Source organism: Saccopteryx bilineata, chromosome 1 (genome assembly GCF_036850765.1).
Source record: "Saccopteryx bilineata isolate mSacBil1 chromosome 1, mSacBil1_pri_phased_curated, whole genome shotgun sequence".
NCBI lineage: Eukaryota > Metazoa > Chordata > Mammalia > Chiroptera > Emballonuridae > Saccopteryx > Saccopteryx bilineata.
In genome coordinates this window covers 230,426,991-230,444,165 of record NC_089490.1, presented here as the reverse complement: position 1 = coordinate 230,444,165, position 17,175 = coordinate 230,426,991, and the positions used below count along the sequence as shown (strand labels likewise).

Genomic DNA, 17,175 nt, shown 5'->3' with positions numbered 1-17,175 from the left:
AAGGATGATTCCTAGGCCCCTCTTGGGGTTTTCTTACTCTCACATTGATCTTAATCCTAAATCTGCAGATGCCTAAAATTTAATTAAAGTAAGAATTTCAAATTAAAAAAAAAAGATGATTCCTCTCTTTCATCACTCTGTTGAAGTCAAGTAGTGCTTCCAAAAGATTATATTGATTTACTTGCATTTTCTAGGTTTATTTTCTGCCAGTGGTAGAATGATGATATAAATAAATGTTTCCCCTGTATATTTTTCTTCTTAAAAAGCTTGGCCGGTCTCCCTAGCACTACTATAATAGTCAATGAGAGTGTTGATGAGCTAGTCTCGTCTTGTTTCTGGTTTTACAGCTTATCCCTCAGTGCTACTCTCTGTTTTTCAAGTTGAAGTAATGCATTGTAATATTTCTCTTTTATAGAGTTAACTTTACCATCTGGTCCTATACCTAATTTAATATTGAGCCACAATTTTTTTTTTTTTTGTATTTTTCTGAAGTTGGAAACGGGGAGGCAGTCAGACAGACTCCCGCATGCGCCCGACTGGGATCCACCCGGCATGCCACCAGGGGGCGATGCTCTGCCCATCTGGAGCGTTGCTCTGTCACAACCAGAGCCATTCTAGCGCCTGAGGCAGAGGCCATGGAGCCATCCTCAGCACCTGGGCCAACTTTGCTCCAATGAAGCCTTGGCTGCGGGAGGGAAAGAGAGAGACAGAGAGGAGGGAGAGGGGGAGGGGTGGAGAAGCAGATGGGTGCTTTTCCTGTGTGCCCTGGCCGGGAATCGAACCCAGGACTCCTGCACGCCAGGCTGACGCTCTACCACTGAGCCAACCGGCCAGGGCCTTGAGCCACGTTTTTAAAAAACAAATCAGAAAGTAGTAACAGGAAAATGACTAACCTTGAGTCATAGTTTGCATGGGACTGGTACATGGAGTCATCTTTGAGGTTGCCTTTAAGATATTTCTGAATCTTTAGACAAGCTTTGGTCATGTAGGTAGGACAACATAAGTCTTAATTCCTTTACAAATACATAAAAGAGATGCCCTTTTTTTTGCCAGTTTGTTCTACTCATCTTCAGCTATTTTTAAGAAGCTAATGGGAAAAAAGATGTTATGTTTAATGTGTGATTCTGTGTTTTCACAAAAACAACTAAAATTTTTATATATGTAGTATTGTAGACAAGACCAGACAAGAGTAGGAATAATCAGATAGTAGTAACAAAGTTTGTGAGGCACCTTTACTGGGACCCATGGAACTTACAGATGAACAGGATCTGATGTTCATTGCTATTGTAGGCTAGTGTGAGACTGAGACAGAGTGAGATTTTTGCCTTAAGAACAGCTTTGAGGACAGCAGTGGCTGTCCGGTCATGGAGCCAAGCAGGGCTATCAGTTGCTTTTGCTTGGGCATGGTAAGCTGAGAGGGGGATTGGGCAGGAATTGAGTAGAGGTGGACCTGAAGTGGGGAGTTGACTGGTCAAGTGGCTGGGTTGTATGTCCAGCTAATGAAAGCGTGAACATGATAAGTCCACGAGATTGTTTTTCTTGGCATTAAAGACTTTTAAAGGCAGCAGTCCTGGACAGTGATGCCATCTCAACTAAACAAATAACACTCTTACACCTGACCTCTGGTAGCACAGTGGATAAGGAGTCAACCTGGAATGCTGAGGTTGCTGGTTTGAAACCTTGGGCTGCCTGGTCAAGGCACATATGGGAGTTGATGCTTCCTACTCCTCCCCCCCCCATCCAAAATGAATAAACAAAGTCTTAAAAAAAACCAAAAAACAAATAACACCCTTACAGGAGTGATGACCTGGGGGACTCCTATCTGTGTAATTAAATATATATCTTAATCATAGGCATATCCCTAAAGCTATACAGAACACTTCATTTTAAATAGTTATATTACCCTTGGCAAATGGAGCCAAAGTCCAATAGAAATTACAAATGGAATGCCCAAACTTGAACAACATGGAATGCAATGTATTTTCATTGAAGAGGAATTATGCCTGAAAATTATGTGTAGTCTTTTTATTTTTTAAAATTTTTGTAAAGAAACAAGTTTATAATTTATTGAAAAGTGTTTTTTTATCACACTCTCAAATGTTATCCACTACTTTTATAATATAGTACATCAAGAAATAATTCTTTTCTTTTTCTTTTTTTTACAGAGACAGAGAGTCAGAGGGATAGATAGATAGGGACAGCCAGACAGGAACGGAGAGAGATGAGAAGCATCAATCATCAGTTTTTTGTTGTGACACCTTAGTTGTTCATTAATTGCTTTCTCATATGTGCCTTGACCATGGGGCTACAGCATACTGAGTAATCCCTTGCTCGAGCCAGTGACCTTGGGTCCAAGCTGGTGAGCTTTGCTCAAACCAGATGAGCCCACGCTCAAGCTGGAGACCTTGGGGTCTCGAACCTGGGTCCTCTGCATCCCAGTCCGATACTCTATCCACTGTGCCACAGCCTGGTCAGGTGATTTTGTAGTCTTTTTAATTGTCCTTTTATAATTGAATTAATAAGGAACTCTTGTAACCTTTCTCTTAGCATACATCTGTGGATGGATATACCGAACCACACATCCAGCCTACCAAACCGAGCAGCAGACAGAACATCCCTCGGTGTAGAAACTCCATCACAGCGGCCCCAGACGAGCAGCCTCACATTGGAAATTATCGTTTACAAAAAACAATAGGGAAGGGGAATTTTGCCAAAGTAAAATTGGCAAGACATGTTCTAACTGGTAGAGAGGTAAGTTTTCATGATGTCTTTTAACATTTACTTAGAGATTGAATATTTCCCTCTCCAGCATCTTGTTGAAAAGCTTCCCTAGATGGGGAATAAATGACAGTTGCACTGTGGTAAATACTGGGATATATGTGAATGGAACTTGCTAGATAGAGCTATAGCATAGCGTGAAAAGTTGACTTTTAATGTTTAGAAAAGAATCATTCCTACGTATCTGCATCTCAGAGATCGAATCTGATACAAATGAGCTTTTCTCAGACTTCTATCTTTCATGATAAGATTTCTGTAAATATTTTGGATTACCTTTGCTACCCAACTTTGGAAACAGGGCTAGGATAAGTTTTATTAAAAATTAAGTATAAATTTGTGGAATGTAACCCACTAATTTTTATCTACTTAGAGACCACTTTGAGCAAGTTTTCTTATACAGATGTTTTATAAGAAAATTGGGTTTCTAAAGTCCTATCTGTTTTAAATTATGTGTATTTATAAAGCAAAAATTTATATCTTTAATAATTATCAATATTAATATATTCAGTAATTTATGTTAAAAATTGTGTTAAACTTCTAACATTCTATATTATATGTTTACTGAATCCAATTAGAACATTATGAAAAATCTCAATCATAAACTGTTTTTAGTAAGTTTTGATTTTGCTCTATACCTAATATTATTGTCACTTCCAGTTGAATTTAGTCCCTTGTCCATTCTGACCCTACGAGCTGTTCAGATACAGGCTATATTAGGCAGAGACTTAAAGAATATTCAAATCCGTCTTGTTGCTCTGCTGTAACTAAGGTTGGCTGTTCAGTTTCTCTACCCAACTAATTATTTCATTTACATAATACTTATGTTACTGAAAGTATATAATCCCCTTCCTTTGAAAATTATTAATTTATCAAGATCATGAGTAAAAGATTAAGATACAGTTAGTTGATTTTTATTTTAAAAGCAGGAACTTGGAAGAAAAAACAAAGGTGTAATTTCATTGACTCAGAATCAAATAGGTTAAAGACTTGGGTCAATGGAATACATTCAAAGGGTACCAAATTATCAGAACTTTCCCATGCAATTATGTGAACACTAAATTAAGTCTAGTTAGACATGAAACAGAAGATGTTTTCTTTTATAAGGTTTTTATTCATTAAAATATATAATCTCAAATACAGTTTAATGATTCTCTTTTTTAGGTGGCTGTGAAAATAATAGATAAAACTCAGCTAAATCCTACCAGTCTACAAAAGGTATTTAATTATATTAATAGTAAGTAATTAGAATATGAGTTTATTAATTATTATATGAGTTCTGTAAAGTCAGTTATTTTAAATTTTTGATTAGGTACAATACTGCATTTCATCAATATATTAAGAAAAGACATGATGTAAAACATATTCCTAGTTAATATATATTTAAATAATATTGAAGTGGTTCGAAAAAAATTACTCAAATGTATGTACTATATGAAAGGAACTTATGTATTTAATTCATTAGAATAAAACTCAGTATCACATGTGTTGAAGTATTTAGGATAATGCTTCATTAATCTGTTTATAAGTTAATATTATTCATATGTAGGCTTCCTTTTATTGCTTCATTTGCTTTTCTTCTCTCATAAGAATGAGTGTTTCAGCTAACAGCAAAAACTTTGAACATTTCTTCAAAGGGTGAAAATTTTAAAAAATGGGGAAAGAATAAAAAGGCCGTTAGGATGGGGATTGCCCTGGAGAACCGGGTAGAGCTGTTTCTCGTTGCTTTATTTCTTGCTTACGTCAGAAGACTTTCTCAGATACACATTTTAGTATTTTAAAAATGAAACAGATCTTTTAAGATTTCTGCCATATACATTCATTTTGTAGAGCAATAATATCCGAGATAATTTTTATTAGAAAATAAAGGGATCATAGTCAGACATGTAAATGTTACATTAAATAACTTTGGATTCCTAAAACAGAAAGAATCCTATCAGAAAGGTTTGTTATGGTGTGTTTAATTACACCTGCTGTGATTCTAATATTAAATTAAAATTTTGGGTCTGTGATATCAAGGCTTTCCATTGGCTTAGCGCCAGATAACTCAGTATATTTTATATATTTCTACTTAGAGATCTGGGTTTGTATTTACAGAGGTTTCTTTTAATAATTTTTTTTTTTTCATTTTTCTGAAGCTGGAAACAGGGAGAGACAGTCAGACAGACTCCCGCATGCGCCCGACTGGGATCCACCTGGCACGCCCACCATGGGGCGATGCTCTGCCCACCAAGGGGCGATGCTCTGCCCATCCTGGGCGTCGCCATGTTGCGACCAGAGCCACTCTAGCGCCTGGGGCAGAGGCCACAGAGCCATCCCCAGCGCCCGGGCCATCTTTGCTCCAATGGAGCCTTGGCTGCGGGAGGGGAAGAGAGCGACAGAGAGGAAAGCGCGGCGGAGGGGTGGAGAAGCAAATGGGCGCTTCTCCTGTGTGCCCTGGCTGGGAATCGAACCCGGGTCCTCCGCACCAGAGGTTTCTTTTAGATTTGACAACCAACATAACTCTTCCTGCGTTGATATTTCTAATCAGTGAGAACACATAGGTTTGTTGGATTCTTTTTTCTCTATGAGTGTAAGATGATATACCGTAGGGATGTCTTCTGGGAGAAACTTCTAGCACCAGCCTTTTAGCTAACTATTCAATAATTAACATCGGAAAATTAAACTTTTTAAATGACTAATCCACTTCCTGCTAGTGTCTGGTGTTTTCTGTTGTACTGTATAAAATATTGTCCGTGATGACCAAAAACATTTATTTATATTTTTTGTATTTTTCTAAAGTGAGAAGCAGGGAGGCAGAGAGACAGACTCCTGCATGTGCCCGACCAGGATCCACCCGGCAAGCCCACTAGGGGGCGATGCTCTGCCCATCTGGGGCGTTGCTCTGTTGCAACCAAAGCCATTCTAGTGCCTGAGGCAGAGGCCATGGAGCCATTCTCAGCACCCGGGCCAACTTTGCTCCAGTGGAGCCTTGGCTGTGGGAGGAGAAGAGAGAGATAGAGAGAAAGGAGAAGGGGAAAGGTGGAGAAGCAAATGGGCACTTCTCCTGCGTGCCCTGGTTGGGAATTGAGCCTGGGACAGACATCACACGCTGGGCCGATGCTCTACTGATAAGCCAACCAGCCAGGGCCTCAAAGCTATTTAAATGTTGTTGAATTTGCACATAAAGCAAATTCTAGTTACCTCTCTGGTAAGCTAGTTAAGTTTTCTGAAACATTTGCAAAATCATATTTGTCATGTAGACAAATTTGGTTACTAACTGTAGAGGAGGAGGACAGAATTATGGATGCACTATTAGGAATTAATGATCTAACAAATTATCAAGAAACCAAACTTGTCCAACCAGTCAAAATCATTGACAAATACTTTGATCAAGGAGAAAGCAGAAAAAGCTCTTTGGCAGTATTTCTGAACAAATCTTTCTGTTGGGCATATGTTGAAATATCAGTTGCTCACATGGGCATGCTTTGTACCGTGTTTCAGTTTGTAGTGGAGCAGAACCATGTAGGTGCCGAATACAGTTCTTCATGCGTGTGGGTCATTTGAAGGAAAAGTCTTGTCCAATTCATTTGTGGGTCAAATGAAAACCTAAGGGATAAGAGAAGAATTAGTATTTTGTGAGCTGCACGGGGGACTGTATGAGTCATTGTTGAACTAGTAATGATAAAACACCTTTTCTGTATTCTACAAGGAATCATATAGCCATGTGAAGAAATAAGATTATACCTGATGCCCAGTCATAAATGTTTCATTCTCCATGAAATTAGTGGTCAGCAACATGCTTCTGATCTCAGTTTGGTTTTGAAGGAAATACTGAAAACAGAGATGATCATAAAATCATGGCTATTGAAAGATGTGTCTCTTTAGCATGTAATGGGAAGAATTAGTGTATAGAAAGAAGAAGTATATCTTTCATACTGAAATATGATAGACTTGGATGGAAAAGGGGTTTAAACAAGTTTCTTTTAAAAGGTGATAACAATAATGTTAATGTCTAGTCAAAACATCAACAGTTTGAATGTAAGGTAACCAGATTTTCTGAAAAGACCAAACTGACCAAAGTCTGACTTTTCTAAACCTTGTTGACATGCTTTAGGTATTGGAGTAATTTCTCCAGGGAAACCCTTCCTGTCTCTACAACAGTATTAAATCCTTCTGTCCTCCTTAAATTTAAGCACTCACAATCAAGGATTATTCATAAAGAAGCACTTTCATTTTTGTTTTGGTTTTGAGAGTAGTTTTGTCTGTTTGTTGTTCTTGTTACTTGTGTCTCTGACTCTTAAACCTCTGCTCTGGTTGCTTGGCCTGAATTAGTTGTAAAGAAACTAAGATTTCAAGAAACTAAGATTTACTGGAATAGATATGGAAGAATATTTTTCTTAGAAATGGAGGAAGCTAGGAACCTTTAAAACACCTATGAGTTTTAGACTAACCATCTGGCTCTTTTAAAAGTCCTATTCTCGGGGCCCTGGCCGGTTGGCTCAGCGGTAGAGCGTCGGCCTAGCGTGCGGAGGACCCGGGTTCGATTCCCGGCCAGGGCACAAAGGAGAAGCGCCCATTTGCTTCTCCACCCCTCCGCCGCGCCTTCCTCTCTGTCTCTCTCTTCCCCTCCCGCAGCCAAGGCTCCATTGGAGCAAAGTTGTCCCGGGCACTGAGGATGGCTCTGTGGCCTCTGCCTCAGGCGCTAGAGTGGCTCTGGTAGCAACATGGCGACGCCCAGGATGGGCAGAGCATCACCCCATGGTGGGCATGCCGGGTGGATCCCGGTCGGGCGCATGCGGGAGTCTGTCTGACTGCCTCTCCCTGTTTCCAGCTTCAGAGAAATGCAAAAAAAAAAAAAAAAAAGAATAAAAAAAAAAAAGTTCTATTCTCATTTAGTTATTTGAAGAGTCATAATTCTATTTATTTTTTCTAAGTTGGGCAGTTTGTTGACATAGTAAACTAGTCTATTTTTAATTTTTGGATGGAGACTTCAAAATGTCTTTCCCATTTAAAATAAAGTTGCTTTCTCATGATACTGTTTCATTGGACTAAATTGTTTCATTTTTTTTAAAAAGAAATAAAACATTGCAGATATAGTTGATACCCTATGTGTCATTTCTTGGTTCTATTTCTGTCATTCCTTCTAGAAAAAAACTATTGTTCTGAATTTTGTCTTTGTTATTCCCATTCAACTTTTAAAAAAATGTTCATGTGTATATATCTGTACATAAAATACATATTTATTTTTAAATGTCCTTTTTTAGTGTAGCTTTCTTTCTTTCATATAATACTGCCTTATAGTTTTATTCATGTTAGTCTATATAATTTAGCTCATTTATGTTCATTACTGTTATTTTGTGCTATTGTATGAATATGCCACTGTTGACCCAGTCTCTTATTAATAGATATACTACAGTTTGTCCATTTTTCTGTTTGTGAATATTTACATCGTTTTGGTGTTTTTGTTTCTTTTTTTCTAGAGTTTTAGCTTTTTGACATTACACACAGTGGTATAATGGTCATTAATTGTGTATGCCTTTTTGTGAAGATATATAGAAGAATATATCTCTTCAACTGGAATTGCTAGGATAAAGGGTGTGCATATTCTCAGCTTCACTAAATATTGTCAAATTCCCCTCAGAGTGTATGAACTGATATAAACTTCTGTTAACATAGTATGAGATTTACTGTTGCTCTGTTTTCTTGCACTTAATATTATCTGATGTCTTAATTTTTGCCAATCTTATGGATGCAAAACAATATCTTGTTTTCATTTCCATGATTTCTAGTGATGTTGGCCATCTTTTCAAATTTAATATATTTTATTTTTAATGCCTTCTCTCTGAAGTTATTTGATTTGATATCTCAAAAATTACATTTACTTAGCACCAACTTGATTCCAAAGTCAGGTAAGGCCTTGAGAATGAGTTAAGCAATATAACATTGGTACAAGTTCGTAAGAAATAAGAATTTTATAATCTATCTATGAAGATAAAACTTTGGGAAAGCAGAACATGTTTTCATTTAAAGAATATTTCCTTCTGTTACTTTGCAATGTGTAGTTGACTAAAAGTTGTCAAGTTTGAGAAGTACCACCGAACAATCATTCTATTCTATTTTTCTTTAGTTATACATCATCTAATATATATTCATTTAATGATATTCAGATTTCTTTTTCTGAACTACTATTTTATAGGAAGAACATAAGAAGTTAGCCTAAGTTGTTATACTGTTACAAGCAATAACTTTATCAAGTAGTTGATGTCTCATCCATTAAGTTCCTTTACTTGAAATTGTCCTGGAAACCAAGTCTCAGCAGAGCTAAAGCTGGGACTGCAAAACAAATCATTTCTCAGTCCATTACCAGGATCCTGTAATGTGTTGTAAGCAGATGAATTTCTTAAAATGGATGTTTTGATCGGTCCTCTACTTGAGTATTCTTTTTTAATAGGAGAATGTCTACCTGTTTTCTTTGACAGTTGTTCCGAGAAGTACGAATAATGAAGATACTGAATCATCCTAACATAGGTATGAAATTTATGTATAAATTAATGATGAATTGCTTTCTTTTATTTGAGTGGATTTGAAAAGATGTAATTTTAAGGATGTTTTATATAAATAGAAGAAATGACCTGAAACGTGAGTGATAGCCTGGGAAAGTGATACTTGGGTAAAAATAGACTGTAAAGAAGTTAACTAAAGGCTACAATGATTGTACTACCTTGCTAACTAATGCTTTCCACTAAAATAATGGATATCACTTGGAGTTAATCCATATGTATGCTTTTGTCTAAAAAGAGATTGCATGATGTTTAGATTTTTATAAGAAATGAGTCCTAGAAAATTTGATAACATTCACTTTGGCTTGATCATAGTTTATAGGCAAAATAACTAATTTGAATTAAAAAATAGAGCTGATTTCAATTTTAGTTAATTTATTTCCATAAATTCTGATTTTCCTTATATTTACAAATAAGTGTTTTGATTATATGTATTATATGAAGTTGATGAATTGTAAGAGGTAGAAAGCAATTCTTTTTTTAATCTGTTTTTAAAAATGTCTTTCTTGCACATGTAAAAAATCTTATATTTATTAGAGGTACTAATATAATTATTTGTGGTATGTAGTTTCAACAATATAAATCTGATAATTCAGTAGTGTTTAACCAGAAACTTTTATTATATCATATATTTATATAACTTTTTTGTTTCTGTACTAAAGATTATTTAACACTTTATGAGACAGACCTCTTATAATACAGTATTTTTTAAAGCTTTAGTTAAACTTTTATTATTGTAAAACCATTTTTCTTTTTCTTTTAAGATTTTCCTTTTATCTCCTTATTCTACTTAGAAAAAGTAGTGGCTTTTTAATGCCAGAAACTGAACTCCCTTTTGACCCAGCAGTTGGTTCCAAATCACTTCATGGTCAGGAGTTTTCTTCCACAATAATCATAACACTTGAGAGCATTTAAAAATTTTAAATTGTAGTGAATAAGCTTTAATAAATGCTCGTATTTTTCACTGCTTAGGGTTACCTTGGATTTTATTAAAATATATCCCATATGTGCTAACAGTTACAGAGTTATATTTCTAACTTCTTTTTCAGTAAAATTGTTTGAAGTAATCGAGACAGAGAAGACCCTCTATTTAGTAATGGAGTACGCAAGTGGGGGTAAGGATGAGGGTGACTGAGAAGTCTCTGGTCAGATCTGCAGCTGTCAACACCTGAAGACTAATTGTAACATTTATGTCTTCACTGCTAATGAATTTATAGTTTTATTAAAATGCCTTTAAGTGATATTTGAAGGAAAATACAGTGTTTGCTTTCAAGACCTATTGATCCTACATTGAAAAGTTGGATTTTTGGTTTATTTAAAAATTACCTAGAGACATTTGAAACTGCACTTACAGTGTTATCTGTGAATGGTTTGATTTTCTTATCTAAATATTATATTATAATATGTCATAAAATGATGATTGGAAACTCTTGGCTATAAGCAAGAAATCTCAGTTTCAGAATATATTTAGTAAAATCTATGGCAAAAGCATATTCTAGGTCAGATGTTTATTTCACTGTTCATGTATAACAGATTCTCTATTCTTTTTCAAAATAATTCACAAAATGTTTTAATTGAAACAAGTACTGGTCTATATATTTTCTAGGTTAAAAGACGACATTAACAGGGTAATAGTAAGATGCATTTGCAGTAGAATGTAATGTGTATTTTGACTACATGGTGCCAAAAACAGGAATGATTTTTAAATACTGATATATATAGAAAACCAGTTTAATCCTCCCTTCCCTCAAGTGGGAGAAATGCTAACTAAAAGTCACAGTTCTGTTATGTATAGGGCTTAACTTTCTCAGAAACAGGTTTAAAATGTATGTAAGTAAGTAAAGACAGAATACCTGAAAGTTTTCAAGGGCTTAGAAAACTTAAGCAATTGTAGAAGAGGTAGGGCAGCTCTAAGCAGTTAAACCACTTTGGCTAATTAACTCATTTGCCAATCAGTAGAAAAACAGTGTTGAGTCCTCATAGCTGATAAAGTATATAGATTTTCCTGGTGATTCAGATTGGATATAACTAGAGTAAAGAAGATTTATTCTAGTCCATAGCTTCTAGATTATGTATTTACATACCATTTCTCAGATTTAAAAAAAATTTTAATGCAAATATTAAACATATTTTAACTATATTTTCAGTTTTCTATGCAAATTGAAAGTTTTAGTAGAATTGGTTTTTTACAAAGCTGTTTTTTCCATCCTGAAGCTATTTCAGTGTGATTTTTTTTTTTACCTAACATGAAAACCCGTGTTATTAATGTTTTTTTATTATTGGATTTAAATAATTATTCAGCTCTGCAAATTTGCAGGAAGTAACAGTCTATAAAAATATTAACAAACCTAGCGGGAAAACACATAATGAACCATTACTCTACTTTTCAATCTTTTCATTATATTTATTTAACATTTTGCCAGCGTGGGAACTCTGAGGGTTATTTTTAGTTCAGTTAGACCCTTTTTTTTTCATCTTAGTCATCTAAAGGAAAAGGGGCTAGACGTGCTTGGATAGGAGAAAGTACAGACTGCTAAAAGTCTGTGGACGCCCTTCTGTTTTTTATGAGGGTCCATCACAAACAGTGTTAATATGTATATTGTCTTACCAATGAATGGGTAAGTACAGTCAACTCTCTATTGGCACTAATGAAGGGGACAGATGGCTGGAGTAATAGAGAGCACACACCATCCTTACTGCTCTCCCGCAGTAGCCATGTTGGAAGGGGTGGTACAGTGTAGAGATGGTACACTGCAGTTCAGCCCCAACCAGGTGGTCCCCATTCAGTTCTGATCCCTAATGATCGATTTTCTTTGATCTGCCAGTCAGTGATCCTGAAGCAAAACCACCATGTCTCCTGTAGTTAATCTAGAATCATTTTCTTTATCTTTTAATCTATACATGACGAGGCTGTTCTGGAAAATACACTCTATGTTTTTCTTCTGAAATTTCCAAATATTTTATGATTGAAGCTGATAGGCACACAGAAATCTAAGCAGAAGAATGGAGTCAGACAACTGCCCATTTGCCAGGAATAGATCAGTTGCTTTGGGCTCGCTAATGGGGCAGAAGATTTCCAGTGAAGGGGAAGGCAGGGAACTCCTTTACAATTTTGAACCACATTTTGTCCTAAAAGGCCTATTAAATATAGGTATCAGGGTTACTCTGGGGTGGTATGTTTATTCCTTCTTTCCTTCCCGCCAATAATATTTGTTGAGTGTTTGCTATGTACGAGGTGATATTCTGGGTGCTGGAGACAAATGGTTGAGCAAAGACTAAGTCCCTGCCCTCAAGAAGATTATATTCTAGTTGTGGGAAGCAAACCATCAAAAAACAATGTATAAGAAATGAAGGACTGAGTCATTTCAACATTTGGGGTCTGAGTGTTCCAGGCAGAACTTAAGAGTAGTCAAAATTTTTGAACTTTAGTGTGTATCTTTCTCCGCCTAAACTCACATATCTAGAATCAACCACTATGATGAGTCAACTACAGCATCCATTCATTCCTATGTTTTCATCATTCCATTTAGTCATTTAAGTGATGTGCTGTCTGACATTGTAGATGTATTAGTTTCATCTGACATACACCATTACATATTTGATTTTGAATACTTTACTTATATCCCAGGATTGATATTGCGTAGATATGTATATATAATATATCTATATACCTAGAAACAAACATATAACTTATTGAGCGCTTACTATATACCAGTCACTGTGCTAAGCACATGCATTATTTCATTTAATTCTCACAAAAGCCATGTGAGATAGGCAATAGATAGAAACTTATCTTAATGAAGTTTAGATATCTTCCTAATGTCTCCCGATAGCTACCTTGGACTTAAACCAGGATTCATACCAAAATTGGTTTGATTCTAAAGTCTGAGTTTTTAACCATTTTGCAAGAACTCGTGATGCCATTTTGTGAGTTTTTAACGTATATGTCGATTTATGTGGTACAAATTGAAATGAAAAGGACACAAAAAACAAATCTCATACAGAGATATTTTATTTTTAATATTGTAACTAAACATTAATTGGAGGTTTTGATTTTTTTTAATATTATTGACTAGAAAAAAATGAAGTGACTTACAGACATGTAACAAATGGATCTAAGAAAATTTCTGCAGCTTTTAGTTATCTTTAAACTATTTCAACAAATACGTATTGTCTATCCACTTTGTGTTCTGTCATGAGGCTGGGGATAGAAAGAAAAGTATGGCTATGATGCTGGTGTTTAAGTAGTTCGAAATTCATTTGGGGTACTAGGAGATACACGTAAGGATGATTTAATTTGTATAGCAAATAGGTATCAAATAGATGGGATGAGTATGATGAGAATAAGCATAATCAGAGTGTAGGAAGAAATCAATGTGTAGAAATAGTGAGATGGAATTTGACTGCGTCTACATGAATTTAAATGACTTTCATTATTTTATTTGAAATGCAGGCTCCAGATACAAAGCCAAACATAATTTCTGATTGCCCGTGCTGTGGCTTCCCTTTATTAGAATGGATAATAAAGAGTTGACTGTATTTTTTTTTTTTTTACATAATACTTGAAAAGCAGAAAGCAAGTTTTCTTGGTTATGTTTTTATGACTTATTCTTTAAAGAGTTTTGCTGAATCAGAAGCTGCAACAGATACTCAAGTCTATATGTATTCCCTCTCCCCTATTTTTTCTATTAGTGGAATAGTTTGTGATTTACATAGAACTCTCAGAATATCGTGGGCCAGAAGCCTCTTTAAAAACAAGGCACAAACTTGACATTGCATATATTGTTCATTGAAAATCTTATGTATATTTTACTGCCTGCTTTACCTTTCTGATTCAGGTGAAGTATTTGATTACTTAGTTGCCCATGGAAGAATGAAAGAAAAAGAGGCCCGTGCAAAATTTAGGCAGGTATGGAAAGTAGTTTTCGACTTTGTTTTGCTGATATTTTTTAGTAATGTACAATGGAGAGTGTTGCAAACTGGACATCAGGGTACGTGGTATTTTTAAAAAGAAAAGTTCTTGCTGTCTTTTCCTTTTTATGAATGGAAAACTGCAGAAGAAATCTGTTCTTCCTGAATTTAAATTTAAAGAAGTTGCACATGGTAATTTTTAGGTGATCATAAATAGTGAGCACCTTATAAGTGAGACTCATCAACTCTTTGACAGTCTTGGAAATAGAGACTAGACTAAGAAAATAAATATTTAATTCTTTATCTGATAATTATTATCAGGTATTATTAGCTCTTTGTATGCCTATATATGTGTACTATTTTAAGAAATTATTGTATTTTCTTTTATAATAAAGATGTCTTGGTATTAGTACTCATATTTTTATAGATTTAAAGACTATGGTCAATTTTATTTAGTCTGGTAGGCAAGGAACCTTGTAAATGTGGCAGAAGACTGTGGTAAAATATTTATATTTTCAGTTCAACTTAAATATGACTTATTACAGAAGTGATAAAATAAGAAAAAGTACTTTTAAGTTAACCTAAAACTTTTATTTGTAAACTTAATTAAAACTCTTAAAAGATTAGTAAGTATACATTTTCTTTTATTTTTATTTGAGGAGCTTACTTTTATATTTTAAAATTTATGTTTGAGTGTATTTTTCTTTGTAAATTTAATTTACACTCTTAAAGAATTAGTCAGTGTACATTTTCTTTTATTTTTATTTGCTCCACATTTTATGACATTTCTTTAACCCTTTGAGTAGTACAAACGTTCATGTACATCCTTGTGCCTCCTGGCCATCCAAAGTACGATCATATAATAAAAAAGGCAAATGTATGTTCTTCTTGTTTCCATAAGTTGGTTATCAAACAAACATGATTTTAAGTTAACAAAACTGTAACTGTAACTAATTTCATTTTTTGTAAAAAAGAACACCTCATTCCTGGGGGTCAGCGAGCATGAAAAAAATCTCACTACTCAAAGGGTTAAGATTTTTGAATAGTGAAAGAGTATTCTGTATTAGCAAGGTTATACCTATATATGCCCTTTACTCTTCTGTTAGAGATAGCAGAGACACTGGGCAGTTTAAGGTCACTTCAGCAGCCATTGATCACACAGTGCCTCTGCATTCCTTAGGATTTGATGGCCTGCCAGAAAATTATGGTACTGACTCAACTCTTTCCATATTAAGGCTACCGCATCAAGCTTGGGAACTCCTATCCTACTGCATAACTGATTGCAGAATGACCCTAACAATTGCATCTCCCAGCAAAACACTACCTGTCTGGTCTTAAAGGGCGGTGCAGGGCTGATAGTAATTCACGTTTTCAGGATCTGTAATGGAAGGACCATAAGGAAATTCCTACATCCTCTTTCTGGATGTTTTGAGAAGGAAGGGTCTGGCCGTAGAACAATGCAGTAAAACCTGGATTTGTGGGTGTGGTTCTTGCAGCGACTCAGAAGCCAGAACTTCTTTCACAGCAGAGATCGTACCTGGCTAGGTAAGAGGAGTAATATTATAAACTGCCGTGTTCAGACTGCTAGAGGTCAGAGGTCATTGAGTTTGGGGAGAGTGAATGCTTAATATGGAGCATTCTCTTTAATTTCCGTTCTCAAGGTGTTTTAAGGCTAGGGGTTTTTTCTTTCAGTAGTGCCTATAGATCTGCTTTCAAAGAGATAGTTCTGTCTAATGTAAAATGCATGTAACATGCCTTCACACTGTATCAAGACAAAGGGACTTGAAAAAGATGGTATCATTATCAGCAAATTTGTCATCCATGATACAAATATAGCCTTATAGTATGAACATACTATGGCCCATGTATTATCTTCAATAACACATATTGATGTCTACATATAAATATATATTGATCTCTTGGCTAATGAGCATATTGCAGCAAACATTGGCTATTAGAATTTCAAAGCATTTTGCCCAAGAAAACATGCTACAAATATTCATTGTAAGGTTCTGCCGTATTTGGGGGACTCAGGCTTCAAATTGATCATTATCATTCATAATCTTTCTGCTCAGAAACATGTAGTGGTTCAGTAGTACCTGCTTTGTTTGTAAATCAGCGACTTGCCTACCTGTCTATCTGGGTTTCCTATTACTGTTTCCCACGGACTTTTTCAAATAGTGGGTGGTCTCAGCATCAGTGTCTTTTGTTGCCTCCCACCTGATCCTCTTCCTCCTCATTTCCAAGTCTCCACGTTTGAAAATATTACTATCCTTTGAGGATGACCTAGCTCAAGTATCACCAATTCCAGGAAGCATTTCTAACTGAATTGATTATTTTTTTGGATTTCCTCACCTCTTTGTACTTCTGCTTCTGTGATTTCACCTTGCATTACGGTTGCTCATACACGTTTTCTCCTGTTAACCAGACTGCCAACTCCTTAAGGGCAAGGTTTATATACTGTAAATGTATTTCCCTGGCACATTTTCTTGCACATAGCAGGTACTCAATAAACCGTTGACTCAAAAGAAATTGAATTGAATTACATATTACTCATTGTATGTTGATTTTGTTTTGAGTTCACATCTTCTCTGTCTTTTAATCATCAGGATAATTATATAGAATACTGAACTGTCAGTTTCACTTCTATTACTTAGAAGTTTTTTGTTTGTTTGTTTGCTTTTTTAACCCATATTCCTATTGGCATGGTCATACTTCATATCACCTTTAAACTTTTAGGAATCTCATAACTATCTCCATTTGTAAATGCCTAACCAATATTCAACATTCAAACTGTGTTTGCATTTAACTGAATCCACAGAATTGAATGTTCTACTGTGCATTGATATGGTTGTCTTCCTAGGCATCAGACATGACTTATAAGTACAAAATATACCTCTTACTTGATTGCTGTCGGAATCTTTCCAGTTTTGTATTTAATGTAGTA

At 35.4% G+C, this 17,175-nt stretch overlaps 1 protein-coding gene across 3 annotated transcripts in view; it reads left to right on the top strand.

The window, feature by feature from the left end:
• MARK1 (microtubule affinity regulating kinase 1) overlaps positions 1-17,175 on the top strand; it is a 72,912-nt gene that overhangs the window by 33,649 nt on the left and 22,088 nt on the right. For all 3 annotated transcript variants that reach the window (XM_066238076.1, XM_066238065.1, XM_066238056.1), the window contains exons 2-6: positions 2,548-2,751; positions 3,940-3,993; positions 9,237-9,285; positions 10,367-10,432; positions 14,156-14,226. In XM_066238076.1, coding sequence (XP_066094173.1) covers positions 2,548-2,751; positions 3,940-3,993; positions 9,237-9,285; positions 10,367-10,432; positions 14,156-14,226 — 444 coding nt within the window. The remainder of the gene's footprint in view (positions 1-2,547; positions 2,752-3,939; positions 3,994-9,236; positions 9,286-10,366; positions 10,433-14,155; positions 14,227-17,175) is intronic.